At 37.4% G+C, this 25,569-nt stretch overlaps 1 protein-coding gene and 1 pseudogene across 3 annotated transcripts in view; one reads left to right on the top strand and one right to left on the bottom strand.

Annotated features, from left to right (window-relative positions):
- Window positions 1-5,747: 5,747 nt before the first annotated feature.
- Window positions 5,748-6,848, bottom strand: LOC140517978 (heterogeneous nuclear ribonucleoprotein C pseudogene; annotated as a pseudogene).
- A 17,023-nt stretch (window positions 6,849-23,871) lies between these two features.
- Window positions 23,872-25,569, top strand: part of TEDC1 (tubulin epsilon and delta complex 1) — an 87,049-nt gene continuing 85,351 nt past the window's right edge. The window contains exons 1-2 of one of the 3 annotated variants that reach the window (XM_072629646.1): window positions 23,872-24,068; window positions 24,178-24,268. In XM_072629646.1, the coding sequence (XP_072485747.1) occupies window positions 23,928-24,068; window positions 24,178-24,268 (232 nt within the window). In that variant the 5' untranslated portion in view covers window positions 23,872-23,927. The remainder of the gene's footprint in view (window positions 24,069-24,177; window positions 24,269-25,569) is intronic. The other 2 variants (XM_072629648.1, XM_072629647.1) reach the window with 2 other exon arrangements.

The raw sequence follows: 25,569 nt of genomic DNA, 5'->3' as shown, positions 1-25,569 counted from the left end.
ATTTATCTTGGGCTTTCCCTTTCACTTAAAAATAAATTTCCTCACCTGTAAAACGGAGATCATAATAGCACCTACCTTGCCTAGTTGTTGTGAGATAATCTTTGTAAAAGTGCTTAGCATAATGCCTAGCATATAATAGGAACTACATAAATGTTTATTTTCTTCCCTTGCCTTTCCCCTCTTCCCCTTTTAAAAGCCAAGTCCAAGTCCAAGGTCCAGTTCAATATTAATTTGATCATTCCTGAAGTGACAGATTGATGATCTCCACTGTTTTGAATAGAAGCCAAACTTGAGTAAAGGCCAGAACAAAAGCCCTGGTAATGAAGAAATGAAGACCTAGGATACTGATACATGAATTACACTTTGACTGACTAAAACCAATTAATCCAGAATGATTAAGGGAATAGATTTTAAGCTGGAATATGTGCTCTTCAAAGTTCAGCTAGTAGCAATTGTACGTTATCTGAGGCAAAGAAAAAAAGATGGCTGTTCCTTAAACAAAAAATGAAGTTTGTTTGTTAAGGAGAATGTATATCATTAGCTACAGGAAATAAATAAGGAAAGTGTCCTTTTTAGTATAGCTAGTTTCACTAAATCAGAAGGGACTACCTGCCAGGCTAGATACAGGAGATTTAAATCTTCCCTTTTTAGCAATTAAATCTGTGAGTTAGGGGAGCAAATAAAGACACTGAAGAAAACCACAGTTGCTCCTACAGTTTATGCAGGTGTCATATACAGGAGAATAGTGAATATATAATAAAATGGAGTCAGTTATGTTCTCCCAAATACTCAATTTCAACAAAAGCTAAGCCAGAAATCCTGTTACAACAATCCCTCTTTGGTCAGAGATCACATGATGTATGCATCTTGACCACATTCTTGTGTATTCTATCAATCTCCTCTGGATAATTTAAGTTTTCTGTAAGGCATTTCACGGTCAGATACAAGTATTGGGAAGCATTTCATGCAAAAGCAGAGCAAACTAATACAATAATAATCATTAGTATTATAAAACACAGAATTTCCAAAACTAACTTGGTGATCCAGCTTGTTCTTGGAAACAAACTCCAAATAACATAGATATTCCTTCGAGTTTAGTCTACTTCAAACCCTTCCTTAAACCTACAATGCAATTCAGGTGCTGGCTAATTAGGGTTTGGGCAAACGTATGTGCAGCATTCAGTTAATGTATGTTGAAACAGCAGATTTCTAATTCTGGCATCTTGGATTTAGTGTCTACTTCATGAAGATGTTTGCTTCTGGGAAATATTTTCCCTTTGAAATTCCATGTTAAAAGGTCTGTCCTTGACAAATTATCCAGTTTTGTTCACTCAAACTCAGATACATGTATTTCTGAATCAATATCTCTAGGCCTTTAATTAATTGTTAACAGTATCTGAAATGAACTTTGTTTATAGGGTAGATTTACAGAATGGTTCCTTCCATTAGATCAGCTTTCCAGTTTGCAAGCCAATCGTGGAGATTTCCTAGATAATGATGTTCAAACTTGCTAGAAATAAGTTTATGCAATTCAGTAATACTTTACAAATCCTAATCACATTGACCTTCCAGTAATTAGTTCATATGGTGAATGCTTGATCACACCTTATGGATTTAACATTGTAAACATGAGAGATATAGGAAGGACATCAAATTAAGCTATTTGTAATTCATCTGAAAGTTTAGAGAATTTCGGTCTTTATACTCCACTTGTTTTTTCAACATTTACCTGAACTCTGTCCCTTTGCAGGCATAATGCCATCTGTAAATTAGAGGGAAAAAAAATCTCCTTTTTCAGAATCCTTGAGGAACTGTTTTTGTAAAATAAGTCTTTCCATTTTGATGTCATTGGAGAAATCGCAAAGAGAAATACTTTGACAGTGAGTTAAAATCTCGATCCAACTTGAGATTTTGCAATTACTAAAACATATCCAAAGAAAGATGCTGAAATATATTCAAAGCCTGTGTATTTAGGCATTTGTATGGATAGGCATCTACAAATATGCGAATGGACCTGAAAGAAGTCCAACAATTCCTTATTATTTCCAGGATAAAATTTAATATATATCACTTAGGTCCATCAGCTTTATATGGTGTTTTCTATTGTTTTTCACTGTCACAGTAACTGAAGTTCTAAGGCTACAAGCACAGTTACAGTAATCATGAGACCTTTAAGTACATTCTTTTATCCAGTGGAAAACATTTGAAAGCTAGTCACATATATCTTATTTCTCAAGTTGAAATAATCTAATCTCATTGCTTCCCCAAAGTGAAAGCTTATTAACCTATTAAAACGAAATCTTTTACATTTTTATCTCATTGCATCTTTATCCTATCCTCTCTTTGAGAATATAAATTATCCTTATATAATTCAGAAAAGACATAATCCTGCTCAGACCTAACCTTGAAGGACCTATATGAAGATACCGCTATATGAAGATACAACTATTAAATGAATGAGCAAAGAGATGACAGTCTAAGAAATGATTTTCTTAGTTGCCTAGAATAGGAAGATGAGACAAGAAATGGCCATGCATCTGGAACACCAAAATCAAAACAATAGGATCTTATGTATTTGTATTCCATTATAGCAGTTTAGAGATAACTGATGATTGTAGCAAAAAAGATTCGTCGTAAAACTCTTGCTGTTCTCTTGCCATGGTCAGAGAAAGGAGGTAGGTTGTAACAAAATCAAAATTGTTCCCTTAGGCCAGAGTCAAAATTCACAAACCAACCTATAATAGGTATACCAGAAGAAAACTCTTCTAGCTCTCTTTGATTTCAGGTAGAAATCAAAAATACTTCTTAAAATAGGTAATCATGCAACAGAGTTCCATATTGTTTACAGGGTGAAGTCTAGCTAAGCTGAGAATCAACCAGGCAGGACATATTCTTGTTCAAAAAGGAAATAGCTTCTGAATCTACAGGCAAATTGCCACAAACCATAATGACTAGAATTTAACCAGACCAAAATTACTGCTATATGTATGTTGATATATACAGGACATATTCTTGTTCAAAAAGGAAATAGCTTCTGAATCTACAGGCAAATTGCCACAAATCATAATGACTAGAATTTAACCAGACCAAAATTACTGCTATATATATGTTGATATATACAGGGACTTTCTTTTTATTGATAGTTCCCAATAAGCCCAGTGTCTATCTAGCTCAAAGGCTATAGACATTTTAATCACTATTAGTCTAATTCCAAATCACTTTCCAAAATGGTTGTGTCATTTCACATTTCTGCCAAAAATGTATTAGTGTGCCTATCTTTATACAAAACCCCTCCATCATTGACTGTTACCATTTTTTGGTGATTTTTGCCAATTTTCAGGGTATAGAATGAAACCTTAGGGTTGTTTGATTTGCATTTATCTTATAATTAATGTTTTGTATTGTCTTTTCATGTGGTTTTGAGTACTTTGTAGTTGTTTTGAGAATTATTTAGTCATATCTTTCAACCATTTATCTAATGGGTAATGGTTATTAGTCGAGTGTGTGTACACATATATGTATATGTATATGTATACATATACACACAACACATACATATATGTATATATACATACACATATGTACACACATATGTGTATGTATGTATGGTTTATGTATCTTAAAAACCAGACCCTTAGTAGAGAAATGTGATACAAGCACCTTTTTTCCCCATTCAACCCATTCCCCTTATCCAAGATGCATTAACTTTGTCTAAACAGAAGCTTTCCAGTTTCAAGTAATCAAAACAATCTGTTTTATCTTTTGTAATTGCCTGTATCTTTTGTTTGGTTAAGAATATATCTCTTATCCATAGCTGTGAAAATCTGTGACATGTTTCGCTTTGAATTTTTAATAGTATGATCTTTAATATTAAAATCATATATCCTGTTAAAATGTATTGTAGAATGTGGTTTAAGGTGTTGATCTAAGCCTAATTTCTAGTTTTCCTAGCATTTAAAAAAATTAAATAGGGAACGTTTCCCTAGATAATTTATGTTTTCCATTTTAACAAACACTGAGTTATTGAGTTCTATTTTGTCTAAATCTCTCTTGTCTAGTCTATTCTATTAATCTATCTCTTTATTCTTTAACCAGTACCAAATGGTTCTGATGATTGCTGCTTTATAATATAGTTTGAGGTCTGAAAGGTCTTCCTCATTTCTTTTTATTTTTTCCCTTGATATTTTAGGTCTTTTGTTTTTCCAAGTGAATTTAATTATTTTACCAAGCTCCATAAAGTATTCCCTTAGTAATTTGATTGGTGTAGCACTAAAAGTATGAATTAATTTTGGTAGCATTGTCATTTCATTGTATTTTACACAACTTAACTATGATAACTAAACATTCCTCTAGCTATTTAGATTGCTCTTTATTTCTTCAAGGAGTACTTTGTAATTGAATCTTTATAAGTTTTTTTGTAAGCTTTGGGAAGTCGATCTTTAGATATTTTGTTTTATAGCTATTTGGAAGGGAATTTCTATTATTGCTTCTTGTGTTTTGTTATTGTTATACAGAAATGTTTATTTTTGAGGATTTATTTTGTACAGTACAACTTTACTGAAGCTATTAATTATCTCAGTATTTTGTTGATTTGGGGGGGTTTTCCAAGTAAATCATTACTATCATCAGCAAAAAAGGATAGTTTTACCTTCCTCATTGCTATTGTTCACATTTCCAGAATCATATTAAATAATAGTAGAGAGAGTGGGAAGCCTTGCTTATTGCATGTAATTATTAGAAAAGGTTGTGGTGTATTCCCATTGCGTATGATGCTTGCTTTTGATTTTAGTTAGATATTCTAAATTACATTTAAAAAGTCTTTCTAAGACTATAATTTGTAGGAATATAATCAACAAAATCATATTAAAAACCAGAACATCCAAAACTACATGCTCATTTCAATAGATGCAGAAAAAAGCTTTTGACAAAATATAACTCTCATGCTAAAAACCCTACTCTGGTCCTCACTGTCTGAAGGCCAGATAGGTTACATTTCACTCTTTCCCTAGGGCTTTTCATACCATTAAGGGGGCTTGGAGGGGCATAACCTTTCTGCTGCTGACTCTGGACACCATTGATGGTGTTCCCCTAATTGTTGGAGGTTCTCTGCACTCCAGTTCCACTTACCCACTTAACAATCAGATTAGCTTTTACAAAGGAATATTTGCTTCATGGGTATATAGGTATTAGAATAAATACACAATCAGCTCTACTATAACACTTCTTTTAATATGAATTTGTTCCAATATAATTGATGTATTAGGGGACATTTTGAACATAATGTGAATTTGGAGTTCGATTTCAACTGTAAGGAACACTGAGAAAACACAGAAAGTCACTCTGCTTCACAATAACTCACAAACCCATGAGACCCTCTTCCACAAGCAAATTTCAGATATTTTTCAAGGTAAAGTACCATGTTATTTTCTCTTCTGGCTCTGTGGGGTAAGAAGGTCTAGTCTATTTCTACCCTTTCCCCCACTTTTGACCATGACCAAGACTCCTTTCCCCAAGTTGTGGGTAGTCTACTGAGACTCTACCCTCCAGGCTGGAATCAGACTGCAGGCTAAGCAGAAGCCTAAGACTAAGAACGTAGCTACTGTATTTATGTATTTCTTTTTTTACAAAACCATACATCCTTTTTATGTTATGTCATAAAGAGGTATCAATAGGAGAGTTAATGTAACTACTAGGAGAACTGAAGGAAGTGGGAAAGGGACTAGGTGCAGGGTAGAATTAATGAACATGGGAAGGTTAAAGTTGGTTACAGCAATGAATATGTGCTGGAAGACACTAAGGGAGAGGATCCGGTGAAAAGTTTGATCAAAGACAAGCTCCTAGGTAAAGAAACAATGGGACGAGAGTTCTAAAACCCCAACATGTGCTTAAAGAGTCGTCCTTGCCATTGGCCCTGTCTCTGTCATCCTCTCCTTCAGCTTCTTTTTCATCATCCTTGATCAACTCCAGCTGCTCATCCCCCATCTTCATTATCATCATCATCCACTAGGTCCTCCTCCTCAGCAGAGTCATCTGCAGCCCCCTCAGACTCCATCTTCACATTAGTCTCATCTTTCTTCGGGAATCTGCTGTTCTGCTCCTCTTCTAACTTATCATTCTTCATCTCTACTGTTTGCTTTGTTCTTTCTCATTTTTTTTTCCAGGCTCTCCAATAAAGAATCCATTTGTTGTTTTATCTGGGTCAACTCCTTCTTGATTGTCTGAAGATCATCACCTTTCAGTTTGCCAGATTTAGATCAAGAGCCCCGCTGCCCACTCTTGGAATTAAAGTCACTTTTGCCTCTGTGGGAAGTATTTCTTGATACATGTTGGCATTTGGAAGGCACCACTGCACGAGCAATGGGAGGAGGGGGTGGTACACGTGCAGGGTAACTGTACATCCTGTCATAATAATCTCGTAGAAAATCATAATCCAGGTCAAAAGGAGAGACGTACATCTCTGCTGCAGAACGCTTCACACAAGCTTTTCCTCAGTTCACTTTTGGCTCTGCAGTCAGATTAATATCTAGTACTTGACCAGCAATCATTCTGCCATCCTCTCCTGCCAGAGCAGCACGGGCATTTCGCTCATTAACATACTGAACAAAGGCAAAACCCTTATGAACAGAGCAGTCCACGTTCTTGGCATACTTGGAGAAGATGGCCTTAATTTCAGTCTTCTTAACAACCAGAATGCTGAGATTCCCAATGAAGACACGAGGGTTCATGGAACGGAGGTCAGTCTTGTTGGTGACATTGCTGGCCATGGTGTTTGATGGCAAGGGTCAAACAACCAGAAGTGTAGCTGAAGATCAAAAAAATCTCACCAGTGGGGAGAGGGAGAAAAGGTTGGATTCTGAATCTTTGCCTCCCCGATCCGACAGCGGTAAAGAAACAGACTACTGCTCCAGGAGCCTCTTCAATCGTTACTACTACTTCTTCGTCCCCTTCTCCGTCTCCTCACAAAATGTACTTATGTATTTCTTAACCACTTAATATGCATAAAACCGTATTATTTTATTAGATTCTTTCCTTTTTTAAAAAATTTATTTATTTTTCGTTTTCAACATTCATTTTCACAAGGTTTTGAGTTCCGGATTTTCTCCCCATATCTCCCCTCCTCCCCACCCCAATATAGCATGTATTCTGATTATCTCTTCCCCCAGTTTGCACTCCCTTTTATCACCACCCCCCCTTTATCCCCTTCCCCCTTACTTTCTTGTAGGGCAAGATAGATTTCTATATCCCCTTGCCTATTTATCTTATTTCCCAGTTGCATGTGAAAACAATTTTTAACATTTGGTTTTGAAACTTTGAGTTCCAAATTCTCTTCTTCCCTCCCTACCCACCCTCATCGAGAAGGCAAGCAATTCAATGTAAGTTATACATGTACAGTCATGCAAAACACTTCCATAATAGTCATGTTGTGAAAGAAAAACTATATTTCCTTCCATCCTATTCTGCCCCCATTTTATTCTATTTTCAACCTTGACCCTGTCCCTTTTCAAAAATATTATGACTTCTAACTACCCCCTTTCCAATCTGCCCTCTCTTCTATCATTCTCCCCTACCTTCAGCCCCTTCCCCTTTACTTTCCTATTGGGTAAGATATGCAATTGAGTGTATATGCTATTCCCTCTTTAAGCCAAATCCGATGAGAGTAAGGTTCACTCATTCCCTCTCACCTCCCCCCCTTTCCCTCCACTGTGAAACCTTTTTCTTACCTCTTTTATGTGAGACAATTTACCTCATTCTATCTTTCCTTTTCTCCTTCTCCTAATATATTTCTCTCACCCCTTAATTTTATTTTTTAGATATCATCCCTTCATATTCAACTCACTCTGTGCTATCTATCTATCTATCTATCTATCTATCTATCTATCTATCTATCTATCTATCTATCTATCTATCTATCTATCCATCCATCCATCTATTTCCTCCAACTACCCTAATGCTAAGCAAGGTCTCATGTGTTACAAATATCATCTTTCCATGTAGGAATGTAAACAATTAGACTTTAATAAGTCCCTCCTGATTTCTCTTTCCTGTTTACCTTTTCATGCTTCTCTTGATTCTTGTATCTGAAAGACAAATTTTCTGTTCAGCTCTGGTCTTTTCAGCAAGAATGCTTTAAAGTCCTCCATATCACTGAAATTTCATTTTTCCCCTGAAGTATTATACTCAATTTTGTTGGGTTGGTCATTCTTCGTTTTAATCCTAGATCCTCTGACTTCTGGAATATCATATTCCAAGCCCTAGAAGCTGCTAGATCTTATGTCGTCCTGATTGTATTTCCACAATATTTGAATTGGTTCTTTCTGGCTGCTTACAATATTTTCTCCTTGACCTGGGAGCTCTGAAATTTGGCTGCAATATTCCTAGGAGATTTCCTTTTGTGATCTCTTTCAAGAGGTGATTGGTGGATTCTTTCAATTTCTATTTTCAATTTCTATTCTGGCAGTTTTCCTTGATAATCTCCTGAAAGATGTTGTCTAGGCTCTTTTTTAATCATGGTTTTCAGGTAGTACAATAATTTTTAATTGCTTAATTTGTCTTTTTTGGATCTATTTTCCAGGTCAGTTGTTGTTCCAATGAGATATTTCATATTGTCTTCCATTTTTTTCATTCTTTCGGTTCTGTCTTATAATTTCTTAATTTCTCATAGTCATTAGCTTCCATTTGCTCCATTCTAATTTTTAAGGAGTTATTTTTTTCAGTGAGCTTTTGGACCTTCTTTTCCATTTAATCAACCCTGTTTTTTAAGAGATTCTTCTTCTCATTGGCTTTTTGGACCTTTTACCATTTGGGTTAGTCTATTTTTTAAAGTGTTATTTTCTTCAGTTTTTTTTGTGTCTCCATTTTAACAAGCTTTTGACTTGTTTTTCATGATTTTCTTGCATAACTATCATTTCTCTTCCTCTACTTTTTCCTCTACTTCTTTTACTTGATTTTCAAAATCCTTTTTGAGCTCTTCCATGTCCTAAAATCAATTCATATTTTCTTGGAGGCTTTTGATATAGGAGCTTTGACTTCGTTTTCTTCTGTTGTATGTTTTGATCTTCTTCGTCAACAAAATAAGATTCTATAGTCTGAATTTTTTAATACTGTTTCCTCATGATCCCAACCAAATACTTGACTGTCTAAATCTTTGTCCAGGTAGGACTCTACTTCCAGTAGAGGTGGAGGTGGAGGTGGGTATATTGTCCCAGGCTTCAGGTATCAGCCACACAATCCCTCACAGTCTGTAGGCTCAGAGCTCCAGAAGCAGTTGCTCTAGGTGCTGCTGGCACCAGCACCCCTCCTTCCTCTTCCCTGGAACTGGACCCCAGCCAGATCAGGTCCCACAGAATTCTCCTACGGACCTTCTATGATGTCTTAGGCATTTGTGGGTTGAGAAGTCTGGAAACTGCCACATCTGCCAGCAGTTCAGTCCCTTGAGGCCCGCTCTGACCCTGTCTATGCCAGCATGGCCCACACTGGACTGTACTCCTCTCCACTTTGCTTCTAGCCCAGTGTGATACACACCTCCTGTCAATCCTCCTCATTGTCTAGGGCTGGAGATTTGTTTCACTCTGGCATCTTGTGGGTTCTGCAGTTCTACAATTTGTTTAGAGTCATTTTTTACAGGTATTTGGAGGGTTTTGGGGGGAGAAAGAAAGTCCCTGCTTTACTCTTCCATCTTGGCTCCACTCCCCTATCCTTTTTTTTAATGTGTCATTGATGATGTTTTTTTAAGGTGGTGCCTTTAAAACTATTTTTCCAAAAAGGTTGTGGTTTATATTATGCAATTTTGCATAGTATGCTGCTTTTGGGGAAAGCATATATTACATTATAGCAGAACTGACTATATCAACATTACGCCTATACCTATTTGCACCACCTGGGGGCATAATTTTCACTCTCACCCTTCATCACCTATACACACCTCATAATCTTGAGAAGAGGAGAGGATTAGGTTCACAGTTTAGCTGAGTTCCACTAAACTCTAAATCCAAAGCCCTTCTTGGCCTTGAGACCCAGGCATTCTGCTTTCCTAAGGCTTTCCCCCTGCGACTGGCAGCAATATCTAGCCTAGTGTCCTGCCTCTAAAGTTACTATGGCTTGAGCTTCCAGATTCATTGGAGATTCTACTGACTGTATTTATAAATGAAAAAGGACAAACCAAACAGAACAAAACAACATCCCAATTTCATTTCTTGGAGCCATGGAATAAAAGGGAAAATAAGAAGAAGGTAGCCTTTCTCCCCTCATCAAATCAGTTTATGGCACCCATGACAAAACTGAATCTTTACTTTCTCTGAATGCTGAAGGAAAAGGAGTTTGAGCTTTAAAGATAGTCTTTTCTGGCTACACAGACAATGAAAAGAGGCTACTCCTACCTATGTGATAGAGGAAATACAGAATGTTTTCTCCCAGAAGCAGAGGGCCTCTATTTTAGATGATATAGAGATGTTCAAAGCTAAGCCCTGCCAAATCCCATTACAAATGCATTGAAAAGTGTTTCTGTCTACTAGTTAGCATGAGTGAAGGTAAATCAGCTATTTGCTTGCACCAAAGATGACATGACTGTCTTTTAGGAGAAGAAGGGAAGTTAGTTAAAGATCAGTTATGATTTCATTCAATGCTGGAAGGGAGAGGCAGTTTGGAAGCCTTTATTGGTAATGATAAGTGAACTGAGGGAACTGAGAACCTCCAAATATACTCTGAGACAGATTCAAATGCTAAATTAATGCTCTGATCATAAAAGAAACATCTGGTATGCCTTCTCCATGAATTTTGAAGGAGAGTATCTTTTGTGGGGGGAAAAACTCTTTATCCCCAGATCATGTGTTTCAAAAGCATTTTCCTATTCTTTGACTATTTGTTTATTCTTGATTACCTTTTTTTACTTTAAAAATGTATACATACTCCTTTTCTGGTCTGCTAACTGTGAGCAAATTGAGTTTAGTGACCTTTGATTTTTTTCCAGTTAAACTGGAGAAACAGATAGGAACACGGTGATATACAATTTACAGAGCATGGATTTCCTAACAAGGACTGGCTGCCAAGATCTAGAAGTTCTTCTAGAAAGCTGACAACCTTGGACTCTTCCTCTTCTTTTTTTCCAGCCCTAAAAATGATGGTCTGGATCAGAGCAGGTGTTAAGTGTGACTCAGGTTATTGTTCTCTATTCAGCTGTGCCAATAGGGAGGAATTTGGTGCAAGAGAAGGGGAAAAACACAGGGAGTAGAAGCTTCAGGGGAAAAAAGGCAAAGGAAGCAGGAAGAAGAAAGCTGCTGAGGCACAATCACTAGGCTAGATACTATTAAGAATAGATACAATATAGGAAGAAAATGGCAGTAGAGAAACCCAGAAACTCAAGAGAGGCAAAATTCAAGAAGGAACACTGATAAACTGGAGGGTATCTAGAGGAGAGGAACCAAAGATGAAAGGATTTAAATCTATGACATTGTCTTAAGCACAGTTGTGAAGTACCCTAGGGTATGTGGTAGAGATAGTAAGAAAAAAGTAAAAAATTTTTAGTCTTTAAGAAGCTTACATTCTAATAAAGGATACAAAATGTGTATGCTTGCACACACATATACACACACAAACACACACAGATATTATATATGAAACAATCTTCCTTGAGACACTTAGTATAACAAATACATACCTATTAATAATCTGTGCCAATCAAGGATCGGTTGAAAGAACTGGAGATGGTTAGCCTAAAAGGCTCAGGAAAATTGTTATAGTTGTCTTCAGTTTTTGACAGGATATCATGTTGAGCTGAAGAGAGATTAGATTTCTTCTGTTTGGTCCCAGAGAGCAGAGATAGGTGTAATGAGTAAAACTTATAAAGAAGTAAATTTAGTTTTGATGTAAGGAAAGACCACTAACAATTAGAGGTATCCCAAAATGGAATATAAAGCTGTTTTATGAAGTCTGTATGTCTTTAAGCAAAGGCAGGATGAGTACTTGTTAGGCATGTCAAAGTGTAGATTCTTTCTAAAGACTGATATGGAGCCCTAGGTCCCTTCTAATTCTAAAATTCCATGATTCTGTGATTCTTTGAAAGGTTTGGGAATTACAAGTATCATTTTCTATGTAAGAATGTAAAGTTTAACTTTATTGAATCTTTTATGATTTCTCTTTCCTGTTTACCTTTTTAGGCTTCTCTTGAATCTTGTATTTGAAAGTCAGATTTTCTATTTAGCTTTCATTTTATTTTATTCTTTTCATCAGGAATGCTTGAAAGTCCTCTATTTCATTGAATATTCATTTTCCCCCCTGAAGGATTATACTCAGTTTCGCTGATTAGGTGATTCTTGGTTGTAGTCCTAGATCTTCCTCCCTCTGGAATATCATATTTCAAACCCTTTAATCCTTTAAAGTAGAAACTGCTAAATCTTATGTTATCCTGACTGTTATCCACAATATTTGAAATATTTTTTTGGGGGGATGGTTTGCAATATCTTCTCCTTGACCTTGGGAGCTCTGGAATTTGGCTATAGTATACCCGTGAGTTTTTATTTTGGGATCTCTTTAGGGGAGGTGATGGATGGATTCTTTCAAATTCTCTTTTTATCCTCTTGATCTAGAATATCAGGGCAGTTTTCCTTCATAATTTATTGAAAGATGATATCTAGGCTCTTTTTTTATCATAGCTTTCATGTAGTCCAATAGTTCTTTTTAAAATTTATTTTAAACTTAAATCCAAAATTAGAAAAAAAAAAACATTGTCATGTACATAGTAGAACATAAGATTTAATACAAAGCAATAAATTTCCATTTCAAGAAAACCTATATAATAAGTACTATATATTGTTTTCAAAATTGCCCAGCTTTTCTTTGCTTCCTTGTAGATTTTCTTTTGTTCTCTTTGTGTACTTTTTAACTATATTTCCCTCCCTCTCTTTTCCACCCCATTTCTACCACTGTGAACTGGCTTGAGTATTCCACCACCCCCAGAGCCTCCTGTGGGCAAAGACATTGATACACATAGCCCATGCTGTGGGCTAGGAAATCACCCACTGAAAGATGCAATATTCTTTCATTTCCCTTTTGCCATTTTCTGTTTTTTTGTTTTTTTAAAGGAATCAGTATTTTAGTATGCTGAGCTGTATGTCCAATGCTATTGAAATGGGAAATATTCAGTGATAACATATCTATAGCATTTTCGTGAGGTGTGGCTACAAAAGTCTGCCTTCCTCATGCCTCTTCTTCCCAAGAGCAGCTTTCCAGGTGTGGGAGTAGTTCCCACAATAGCTGCCTTACCCTTGCCACTTTTGGTGAGTGCAGCCACTGCCCTATGTCACTGGGTGATTGATTAGTTGGTTCTCCCCTGCCCCTGTCCAGAGCAAAGCATCTGCCTCTGGAAGCTGCAGAAACAGTCTCGTTCAAAGATGAATTTGCCTCCTCGCACAGTGTTTCATTTCTTCTGGACTCCCTTTGTCCCAAGGAAACTGGGGCTTCTCTCCTCTTCCCTCCCTCCTTCCATCTGCCAAACTCCCATTTTTTCTGCCAAGAAACAAATTATTAATAGTGCTCATCTCCTCTGCTGCATGGACTACAAATTGCATTAATTGAAATGCAATGAATAAATCTCCTTTTAAGAGAAAAAAACACAAATAATACTAATCTCCCTCCCTTCTTTTCCTCTACTGTAACAGGTTTTTTGTCTTTTCTTGTGATATAATTTCCCCTTGTCATTCCTTCTTTCCTTTTCTTCCATTACAATCCCTTTTCACCACTTAATTAAATATTTCTTTATGATCACATCAAAGTCAGCTTATACTCATGCTCTCTTGTAATGCCAATGTGCTACCCATAGCAGCTTCTATGAATATACATGTGTATTTTTAGGGTAAATTCGCAACATGTAATAAATTTTCTTCTTCAAAGGCAAAACCAAAATATTTATTTGGGACATCACTAGAATACCAGGAGGTAAGATTTAACAGGGTATTTATCACTAATCCAGGGAGTGACAGCATCTTAAACCTTCTTTCTGTCAGGCCTCCCCAAAATGAAACTCCCTGAGACAAATTCTTCCCTCTGCCCACTCACAACTTGCTTCTCTCTCTCTGCTCTGCCTGCTCTCTGTCTCTGCTTGTGTTCTTTCTCTCTCTTTCTTGGGCAAGTTCCCCCCAGTCTGGGCTCCCTGTGACCCAAGTTCCATGTTATCACAGGCACCATGTATTAGGCCTATTAATGAGAGGGGAACATCTTCCTATTCTATTAACATTACACCTCTGTCTAATACATATAATGTAATAATATAATTAATAATAATAATTAAATGTTGCAATAATATGTGTCATCTTTCCTTGTAGTGATGTAAAGTGTGTCCTTATTAATAACGTTGTTTTTTCTTTCCTTTTTACTTTTTTATGCCTCTCTTGAGTCTTGTATTTGAACCTGTGCTAGCAGCCCTCCGGTGTGCTAATGTTATGTGTCTTACACCAGGTCAAAGAGAAAATACTACAAGCAACCAGAGAGAAACAGTTTAAATATCATGAACCACAGTTGGGAATATGCAGAACTTTGCAGTTTCTACATTAAAAGATTGGAGGGTGTAGAATACAATATTCCATAAGGCAAAGGAGCTTAAATTACAGAGAAGCATAATCTTTCAGAGGAGGAGATGAACATTCAATGAGATAGGGGACTTCCAAATCTTTCTGATGAAAAGACCAGAGCTCAACAGAAAATTTGATCTAGCCCTGGGGAACACCTGCTCACCTGAGCTTCTTTAAAGCACTAAAATGTTTAGTTGCTGGAGGATGTCTGCCAACTTGTAGTTCTGCTTCCTGGAGTTGTGCTGAAACACTGGGGAGTTGGCTACTGGAGGACGCCAGCACACATGGTGGTTTTCTGAGCTGATGTCTACTGATTCCCTAGCCTATGCTGAGGCACTTGGGAAGGGGAGGGAGTCCTGGTGTTGGTGCTTGCTTGCTCCACCACCTTGGAAATCAGGATCTTCCTGGTTTACTAAGGCTTACTGTTGGCTTGCTGGGATGCTTCCTGTCCTGTACTACTCCCCCTTGCTCAGAGCAAGAGGGGCCTTTCTTGTTTTGTTTTTTTTTGTAAATAATATTTTATTTTCTCCAATTACATGTAAAGATAGTTTTCAACATTCATTTAACAAATATTTTGAGTTTCCATTTTTTTCTCCCTCCCTCCCTCTCACTCCTGTGAGGGAGCTGCAGGACAGGATGACTGTCCCTCCCGGCATTCTCTTTACATTGGGAGTTCTGAAACTGCATTCACTTTCTTTCATCAGAGTGCTATATCTGCATATTTGAGATGGATGGTATTTCTCCTAACAACCTTAATTCTGACTTTTGATTCATTCTAGCCTGGCAGTTTGCATCATGAACTCTGCATATAAGTTAAAGAAAAAAGGTGACAATATACAGCTTTGTTATACCCCTTTTCCAATCTTAAACCAATCAGTCATTCCATGTTCAGTTTTAACTGTTGCTTCCTGGCCTAGATGCAGGGTCCTCAGGAGAAAAGCAAAATGATTTGGTCCTCCTGTCTCTTTGGGAATTATCACATTTTGTTGTGATCCACACAGTCAAAGGCTTTAATATAGTCAGTGAAACAGAAGTCGATGTTTTACTGGTACTCACTTGCTTTCTCCATAATCCATCAAATATTGGCAATTTGATCTCTAGTTCCTCTGCCTCTTTGAAAACTAGCCTGCTCTTCTGATAATTCTCAGTTCACATTTTTCTGAAGTCTGGCTTGAGAAATCTTAAACATGACCTTGGTGGTGTGTGAAATGAGCACAATTATTTGAAACATTTCTTGGCATTGCCCCAAATTAGTTGATTTTTTCCAATCATTGACCAGTGTTGTGTTTTCTAAATTTGCTGGTATAATGAGTGCAGCACTTCTAACTAAATCATCTTTTAGGGTTTTAAATGGCCAAGCTGGAATTCCATCACCTCCACTAGCTTTATTGTTAGCAGTGAGTGCTTTGACTTCTCATTTGACTTAAGTCTCATTAAGTCTCATTTAACTTCATTCTCCAGAATGTCAGGCTCTAGATAAGTCACCATGATTATTAGTGATGTTAAATCTTTCTTATACAGTTTTCTGTATATCCTTATCATCTCTTCTTAATCTTATCTGTTTCTGTTAAATCCCTGTCTTTTTTGTCCTTTTTCATACTCAGTTTTTTTCTTTTAAAAAAATATATAATTTATTTATTTTTCAGTTCTTAACATTGACTTCTACAAGAATTTGAATTCAAAATTTTCTACCCATCTCTCCCCACCTTCCACCCCAGGACAGCATGCATCCCATCCATCCCTTCCTCCAGTCTGTCCTCCCTTCTATTACCCACCCTTCTTCCATCCCCCTTCCCCTCTATTTTCGTGTAGGGCAAAATAGATTTCTAAACTCCATTGCCTATATAGCTTAATGTCCAGTTGCATGCTAAAATAATTTTTAACATTCATTCTTAAAGCTTTGAATTCCATATTTTCTCCTTCCCTTCCCACCCACCCTCAATGAGAAAGCAAGCAATTCAATTTAGGTTATACACGTGTAACAATGCAAAGCACTTCCATAATAGTTATGTTGTGAAAGACTAGTCACATTTCCCTCTGTCCTATCCTGCCCTTCATTTATTCCATTTTGTTCCTTGACCTGTCCTCCCACAATGGTGTTTGCTTCTTATTATCCCTGTTCCCAATTTGCTGCCCCTTCTATTATCTTCCCTTTCCTATCTCCTTCCCTCTTGCCTTCCTGCAGGATAAAATAGATTTCCTTATTCAATTGAGTGCATGTTAGTCCCTCCTTAAGCCAAATCCCAGGACAGTAAGGCTCAATTATTTCTTTTCATATCCCCCCTCTTCCCTTCCATTGTAAAAACTCTTTCTTCCCTCTTTTGTGTGAGATGATTTGCTACATTCTACCTCTCCCTTTCTCTTAGTCCTAGTACATTACATTCAACAGTACATTTTTTGGGGGGGTATTCTCCCTTCACATTCAGCTCACCCTGTGCCCTTTGTCTATGTATACACACACACACACACATACATACGTACATACACATACACACACACACACACACACATTCCTCTTAACTAGCCTAATACTAAAAAAGGCCTCATGAGTTACAAATAACATTTTTCCATGTAGGAATGTAAACAGTTCAACTTTAATGAGTTCCTTAAGGCTTCTCTTTCCTGTTTACTTTTGCATGTTTCTCTTGATTTTTGTATTTGAAAATCAAATTTTCTATTCAACTCTGGTCTTTTCAATAAGAATGCTCGGAAGTCCTCTATTTCATTGAAATTCCATTTTTTCCCCTCAGTTTTTCTGGGTAGGTGATTCTTGATTTCAATCCTATTGCCTTTGAACTTTGGAATATCATATTCCAAGCTTTCGATTTCTTAGTGTAAAAGCTAAATCCTGTGTTTTCTTGATTGTATTTCCACAACACTTGAAATGTTTCTTTCTGGCTGCTTGTAATATTTTCTCCTTTACCTGGGAACTCTGGAATTTGGCTACAATATTACTAGGAGTTTTCCTTTTGAGATCTTTTTCAGGAGGTGATCAGTGAATTCTTTCCATTTCTATTTTACCCGCTGGTTCTAGAATATCAGGGCAGTTTTCCTTGATAATTTCTTAGAAGATGATGTTGAGGCTCTTTTTTTGATCATGGTTTTCAGGTAATCCAATAATTTTAAAAATTATCTCTGCTGGATCTATTTTCCAGGTCAGTTGTTTTTCCAATGAGATATTTCACATTGTCTTCTATTTTTTCATGTTTTTGGTTTCATTTTCATAATTTCTTGGTTTCTCATAAAGTCATTAGCTTCCATCTGCTCTATTCTAATTTTTAAAGAACTATTTTCCTCAGTGAACTTTTGAACTTCTTCTTCCATTTGGGCAACTCTGCTTTTTAAAGCATTCTTCTCTTCATTGGCTTTTTGGACCTCTTTTGCCATTTGGGTTAGTCTATTTTTAAAGGTGTTATTTTCTTCAGCATTTCTTTGGGTCTCCTTTAGCAAGTTGTTGACTCGTTTTTCATGATTTTTTTGCATTGTTCTCCTTTCTCTTCTTATCTTTCCTCCACCTCCCTTACTTGATTTTCAAAATCCTTTTTGAGCTCTTCCATGGCCTGACACAATTGCATATATTTTTTGGAGGGTTTGGGTATAGAAGCCGTGACTTTGATGTTTTCCTCTGATGGTATACTTTGTTCTTCCTCATCTGAAAGGATGGAAGAAAATACCTTTTCACCAAGAAAGTAACCTTCTATAGTCTTATTCTTTTTCCCTTTTTTGGACATTTTTCCAGCCAGTTACTTGACTTTTGAGTCCTTTGTCAAGTGGAGGGTATAGTCTAGGTACTTGTATCTCTTTCACTCTGTCATTTTGTCGCTTCTGATGCTCTAGAATTTATTTAGAGACGTTTTTTACAGGTATTTTATGGGCTGTGGGGGGGAGTGCTACAGCAGTTCTATCCTTCTACTCCACCATCTTGGTTCCACCCTAGCCTTTCTTGTTAATCCCCCATGCTTCCTGGACTTCAAGACTGCTGCATCCCATCTTTCTGCTGGCTCAGTTGTTCTAGGATTTTTCCTGAGGTAATATTTTCTGGACTTTCAGAGGTGAATAAGGGACAGTAAGAGCAGCTTACTTTTTATTTCACTAACTTGGCTTCCGGAAGCAGAAGTGATCATTTGCCTATTTCTGAGGTACAAATGCTCACACTGGAAATTTAACAATCAGCTCAACTGAGCCACTTTGAACTGACTCCAGCACACCTTTGCAGCCAAGTCAGTAAGAAATAAGATGTCTTCAAAATAATCCAGTCGCTTCCTGTCAAAAAGTAGCTTCTAACATAAGGGCTATAATTGGGGAACTCATCAGGATTTAATATTTTTTACCCTAGATTTTCTACAATATAAGTGGCTGTTACAATAGCAACCTTATAAGCATCAAGACAGGTATGAGCCAAGGGACCTCTGAACAATTGAAGATTATTATATGTTTGGAAAAAGTGACTATCATGACTGCCTAGTTCTGGAATAGAGATGGATATGTGCTCTCATAAAAGACTGTTATCTTTGGGAGTGCCTATGAAAGAATAAGGTCACCTTTGAAAAAGCACTGTGGCCTGCTATGGATTCTCTGGGAACTATAACAGATTTTTTTTTGACACTGGATAGCCAAGGACACATTTAACATTTATATTAAATCCTTAAGCAGCAGTAATCAATGGGGGTTGGAGATGGTTAGAGAAAAAATAGTTACTCCCTCTCAGCTGGTGGGTACTACAGCCTCAGCTGGCCTCCACCTTCATCTTGCTGAGCCACACTTCCCCAACTCTTCATTTTAGTGAAGGAGAGGGATGGCTCTGTCTTAGACAATACCTTCACTATATGCTCCTGACTCAGGCTCAGGCTCTGTAAGTAGACTTGGCTGAAGTGCCTAAATCTGAGGGAAATATCTTCTGTATTTACTAATCCAGCCCCCTTCTACCGCTTAAATCTGCTTACTCATGACTCAGAATTTTGCCAGGGGAAAATCTTAAATTCATCTTTTGCTCTGGTTTGGAAAAGTTATAAAATACACATTCCTTAAGATTCTCCTTTATAGCATAGGTACCCCCAATCAGGATAGAATCACAAAGGTTTGAACTTTGATTTCTCTCATATTTTTCAGTCACTATTCTCTCTTTTTTATACCTTTCCATTCACAAATAAAGGGCAGTTATAATCAATAACTTTATACTGCTGGTAAATTCAAAACCATTTGAAGAGAAATGATCAGTGTAACTCTGAAGAACAGGAAAATTTTGATTTTTTTTTCAACATATGATTTTTCTGGTGGAAGAAAGTAAGAAAAAAAGGAAAAAGTCAGAATATTATCAACCCAATGAGTTCCCTCAAAAAAATTGGAAAGTTTAGTATCATCAGAACTACCTTTTGCCTTAGCCCCAGACATGACCCACTTGGCCTTGATTAGTGAAGTTGAATTCCACCTTGGTCATCTCTGTGCCCTGCTTATGCAATGTCCTGGCTCACCATCATCTTCACTTGCCCCCAAATTGTTAAAACTTAAAGTCAAAACTGACTTGAGTTCACTTTAAAATCTCACAGCATATGTTGAGCCTAGATGGTATAGAGGAAATACTATAGCCAATCTCTCTCAACATTCCCCCCAAACAACTTTAAAATAACATCTCAAATTGAATTCTGGGGAGACGTAGTCAAACAAATTGCAGAGGTAAGACATTTTTTTCCAGCCTAAGACAACTTGAGAGATTTCAGGAGAGGTCTGTGACATTGGAGTGGAATATATTGGACATAAAATATACAGAAGTAAATGATTACAGTAACCTAATGTTTGATAAACACAAAGATTCAAATTTTTATTTTTTGGGAGGTGGCAAGAACTTACTATTTGATAAAAACTTCCAAGACAACTGGAAAGCAGTCTGACAGAAATTAGGCATAGACCAACATCCCACATTGAATACTAAGATAATGTCAAAATGGTTACTGTCTACCTGAAAGTTTGGTTAAAGAGGCAAACAGGCTAGGTGATATGTAAATCCATATCATTTATTCCCTTAAAGCTAGCCGAAGCTAGTGAACTTGTACATATGAGGAGTCAAAATGTAAGTTCTGATACAAGAGTGACCAAGTTTAAATATGTTTTAGAACAAATCCCAGTTCAGGGTCTCTATGTCACTGAAATTTATGATTTCCATACATATTTAGCCACTTTATGAGAAAGGAATTTTCTTAATTGACTAGGAGGTAAATACAATAAGATAAGAGAGTTGACAATGTGTCAATTGAAATTATGACCCAGAATATCTGTTTCCTTTACTATTAAAATAACATGTCATAACATAGTATATATCCACAAAATATTAAGATATAGAAAAAGTCTTATTATTCAAGATAGTGTCTTGGTTAAGTGTCTCATCCTTAAACAAAAGGAAAGAATGCACTTAAGTCAGCCCCATCTGACTTCATTGACATTGGAAGAAGAAATTCTCTGAGTTTACTCAGTGAACAAAGAATCTGAAAGCAGATAACTGGGGAAAAATTGACAATCAGTTTCTCTTATAAATGTCTCATTTCTGAAATACAAGTCACTTTTTTTTTGCCAACTTTCAAATGACAAATATTCAAAGGATATAAACAGGCAGTTTTCAGAAGAAGAAATCGAACTATCAATAGTTATATAAAAATTTTCTAAATCACCATTAATTAGAAAAATGCAAATTAAAACAACTCTGAGGTACCACCTCACCCCTATCACATTGGCTAACATTATAGAAGAGGAGGGCAAAAAGGACAAATGCTGGACAGGATGTGGAGAAATAAATTCACTAGTGTACTTTTGGTGGAATTATGAACTGATCCAATCATGCTGGAAAACAATTTGGAACTATGCCCAAAGGGCTATAAAACTGTGCACACTCTTTGATCCAACGATTTCATTACAAAGTATTTATTATGAAGAAATCAGAGAAAAAAGAAATACATAACACAAAAATATTCATAGCAGCTCTTTATATGGTGGCAATGAATTGGAAATTGAGGGGATGCCCATCAATTGGAGATGGCCTAACAAACTGTGGTATATGATTTTGATGGAATAAGAAATGTGTGTTATAAGAAATAATGAAAGGCATGGTTTCCCCCCAAAAAACCTGGAAAGACTTATATGAACTGATGCAAAGTGAAATGAGCAGAACCAGGAGAACATTATACATGATAAACAGCAATATATTTGCTTTTGTAACAGTAATATTTTATTGATGATCAACTGTGAAAGATTTAGCTACTCTGGTCAATACAATGTTCTGTGACAATTCCCAAGGTCTCATAATACAAAGTGTTCTCTACCTTTAGAAAGAGAATTGATGAACTTTGAGCATAGGTTGAAGCATACTTTTACCATGTTATATTTGTTTCTTTACATTTTTTTTTGCAACATGACTAATATGGAAATATATTTTGCCTGACTTCACATGTATAATGATTATTATATTACTTGCCTCTCAATGGGTGAAGGAGAGTCTGGAGGGAGGAAGAGAATTTGGAACTGAAAAAAAGAATGTTAAAAATGAATTAATATTAATAATTAAAAAAATTCTCTTGTGGAGAAACAAAACAAAAATTTCTCAAGGGATTTTGCCTGGATCTCTGGGAACTATCTCATATGTACATGTTTTCTTCCAACTGACCTCCACTAGTAGATTATAAGTTCCTTGAGGAGAAAGTATTTTTTTCCCCAAGGAGTGATGGACAAGTGTATATCAAATTGAATTGGCTTGAATAAATCAATCATTCAATCAATAAGTGTTACACACCAATTATGTGCTAGCAACTAGTTATTGTTTTTGTAGTTGTGTTTTCCTTTGTTATCGAAGAGGATCATGACATCAGGAAATGATGACATGACTTGCAGTTGACTTGGATTTGAGTGAGAGAGGGCTGTGCAAGGTCACCAGCCTCATTTTCTCCTCCAGAGCCATATGGATCCAGTGGTCGGATAGTCAGTAGGACCACTGAAGATTGCCCAGGATGCAATGGGAGACCCCTGGCCCTTTTAGGTTAAGGTCTTTTCAGGTTATCACTTTGAGTAAGGTAAGGTCCATTCAGTGAATAGGCCTCTTTAAGAAGTGAGTCAAGGGACAGAGATGGCCCTTTGAATCAAAAAACAAAAACAAAAACCATCAAACTGGAAGGGGAAGATCCCCAGGGCTGATGGCCAAAAGAGAAACAGTTACTATTTACTTTCACTCTGTGCTGGGAGGGCAAGGACCTATTAGTTTAAATTGGGTTTAAGGCTTGGTCTTTGAGAAAGAAATCTATCCAATAAACCCCAAATTAATGAAGCAGCTTTCAGCCAACAAAATGTATCTTCTTTTGGGCAGAGCACCCTCAGGTGAAGAGAGGGAGAGAGAAAGGGAGATGAAGAAGGAGAGGGTGAGAGAGAGGAGACTATTTACAGGTTGTGTTTATCCTTTGTTCTTGAAGAGGACCATGACATCAGGGAATGATGACATGACTTGCAATTGACTTGGATTTGAGTGAGGGAGAACTGTGCAAGGTCATCAGCCTCACTTTCTCCTCCACAACCATCTGAGTCCAGTGGCCTGACATTCATTAGGACGACTTAGAGTCGGCCAGGAAACAAGTGCAAAGAATGATACAGTATCTACGGTGAAGCGACTTACATTCTAATATGGGAGACAGCAAGGGTTAAACAGGTATTTTACATATATATGTATATGTGTACATAATGTATAATATATTTTATAAATTTATGTGATATATAATATATTTTATTAATTATTCAACCGTCTTAACAATATTGCATAAATCTATATCTACATCTCACATTTATTTAGCACTTATAGTGCCAGGCACTGTGCTAAGTGCTTTACAGTTACTATCTCATTTAACTTCGACAGCACTATTGCGAGGTAGGTGCTATTATTATCATCTCTATTAGGCAGTTTAAGTGATTTTTCCTAGGGTCATACATGTTATTGTGTCTGAGGTCCTGACACTTTGTCCACTGCGCCATCTAGTGCCACCAGTAGTGAAATACAATGAAATTGGTTTGAGCAGAACTCTAAAAACTTGGGAAGACTGCATGGTGTTTGACCACAGTGCTGAGCCAGGGCAGCTCATGGTCGGTCCAGCCTAACAGACACCCAGAGACCTTTGCTGCAGCTTCCTTGCAAGACCTTTCTCCAAAACGTTTCCAAACCAACTCCTAAGGTAGTTGTCAGCACCTCCCATCGGAGAATCTGTGGCTATGATTGGTTCGCAGAGTCAGGGGCGGGGACAAAGTTTTCTCCTAGGGCTGCTGATTGGGGGAAAGAAAGAGGGACGCTCTGATTGGGTGCGGTGATTGCGGAAGAAACGGCGGGCAACTTGGTGAGTCTGGATGGGGCGGCTGGGCCGGCGCCCGCGGGCAGACTTGGGCCCCGGAGCCCTACCTAAAGCTATCTCGGCGTTGAGCCGAGCGTTGCGGGGAGGACCCAGTCCCGAGATCTTCCGCAAGGCTAAATTCGACCTCCCCGAGGCGGTGAGAGGAGGCGGGGCTGAGAGGGCTTAGGGTCCGCCCGCGCTAAGGGGATGGGCAGGGCGGGGGGCAGTACCCCCAGGCGTCCCTCTGACGGAGTCTCTTCTTCCAGGTCTCGGAGCTTTGGTCTCTGCTTTTCTCCCTCCTCTGGCTCATTCATCAGGAGGGTATTGTGGCCCCTAGGGATCCTCCTGATGCCCTCGGTAAGTAACGACCCCATCACCTTTTTCTCTTGCTGCTTCCCCTAATCCATTCTTGAACTTCCAGTTTGTGGACCTAGAGAAGCAAGTCACCACCCTCTCCTACCTGTCTCCCTTTCTTAGTCCTCATTAAACCTGGAGGGACTGAGCAGATCTAAGCCATTCACCTCTCCCTGGGAACCCTCTTCCTCTTCTACTTCAGAGAACTCACAGTTTATGGAAGATAAACAAGGGAGAATGTTTAATAAAAAAGTCGTACGTTTCAATTTAAAAAAAAAAAATCAGTTTCAGTAGTACATGATGGGTATGCATATGAAACTTACAATGCAAATCCGGCATTGTATTAATTATTCAACAGTCCATCAGCAAGCATTTACCATGCACCTCCTCATGTACCAGGCACTGTGCTAAGTGTTGAATGATACAAATACTCTCAAGAGTTTACATTTTATAAAGAGAGATAACATAAGTAAGAATATACAGAATAAATACAAAATAAATATAAGGTTGTTAAGTGCAAAGTAGTAGGAAAGGATGGCACTATCATTTAAAGGAGGATCAGGAAAGACTTCCTTACTATTGAACAGGATACTTGAAGTGTATCTTGGAAGAAGAGATTCTCTGAAATCAGCCAGAAAGTTTACTTTTAATTGCAAAGAAAATAGGAAGCCACTAGACTTAATGGAGTAGGAAGAATCACAGGTTCAGGACTTTGGAAATTATGTAGAGTAGAGCTGGATGGCACAGTGGATAGAATTCTGGACCTGGAGTCTGGAAGACCTGAGTTCAAGTATGTACCCAGACATTAGCTTTGTGATCCTGGGCAAGTCATTTAACCTTGCTTTGCCTTACTTTTCTTCTCTGAAAAGTAAGTATAATAATAGCACCCATTTCTTGGGCTTATTGTGAGGATCAAATGAGATAATAATTGTAAAGCACTTAGCACAGTGCCTAGCACAGAGTGTTATGTTAATATCAGCTCTTATTATAATTCATTAATCCAGAAAAGGTGACCAAGAAGGATCAGTTAAGTAGGACACTGAGAAGGATCAGTCAGGCAGATAGGAAAACTAGGAAAGAGCAGTATCATGAAAACCTGGATGGAGTAGTGTTATGAAAATTTAGAGACAATATCCAGGAAGAGATAGTGGTCAACAATGTTGAATGTATCCAGAAGTTCAAGAATGATAAAGTCTGAGAAAAACCCCCATCAAATTTGGCAGTTCAGAGATTGTAACTGGTAACTTTGGAGATCATCATCATCATCATCTTCCTTATCGAGCATTTATTATCATTTATACTGT

Source organism: Notamacropus eugenii, chromosome 1 (genome assembly GCF_028372415.1).
Source record: "Notamacropus eugenii isolate mMacEug1 chromosome 1, mMacEug1.pri_v2, whole genome shotgun sequence".
In the NCBI taxonomy this organism is placed as follows: domain Eukaryota; kingdom Metazoa; phylum Chordata; class Mammalia; order Diprotodontia; family Macropodidae; genus Notamacropus; species Notamacropus eugenii.
The sequence above is the reverse complement of the archived record's forward strand: the minus strand, read 5'-3'. Positions and strand labels throughout refer to the sequence as shown.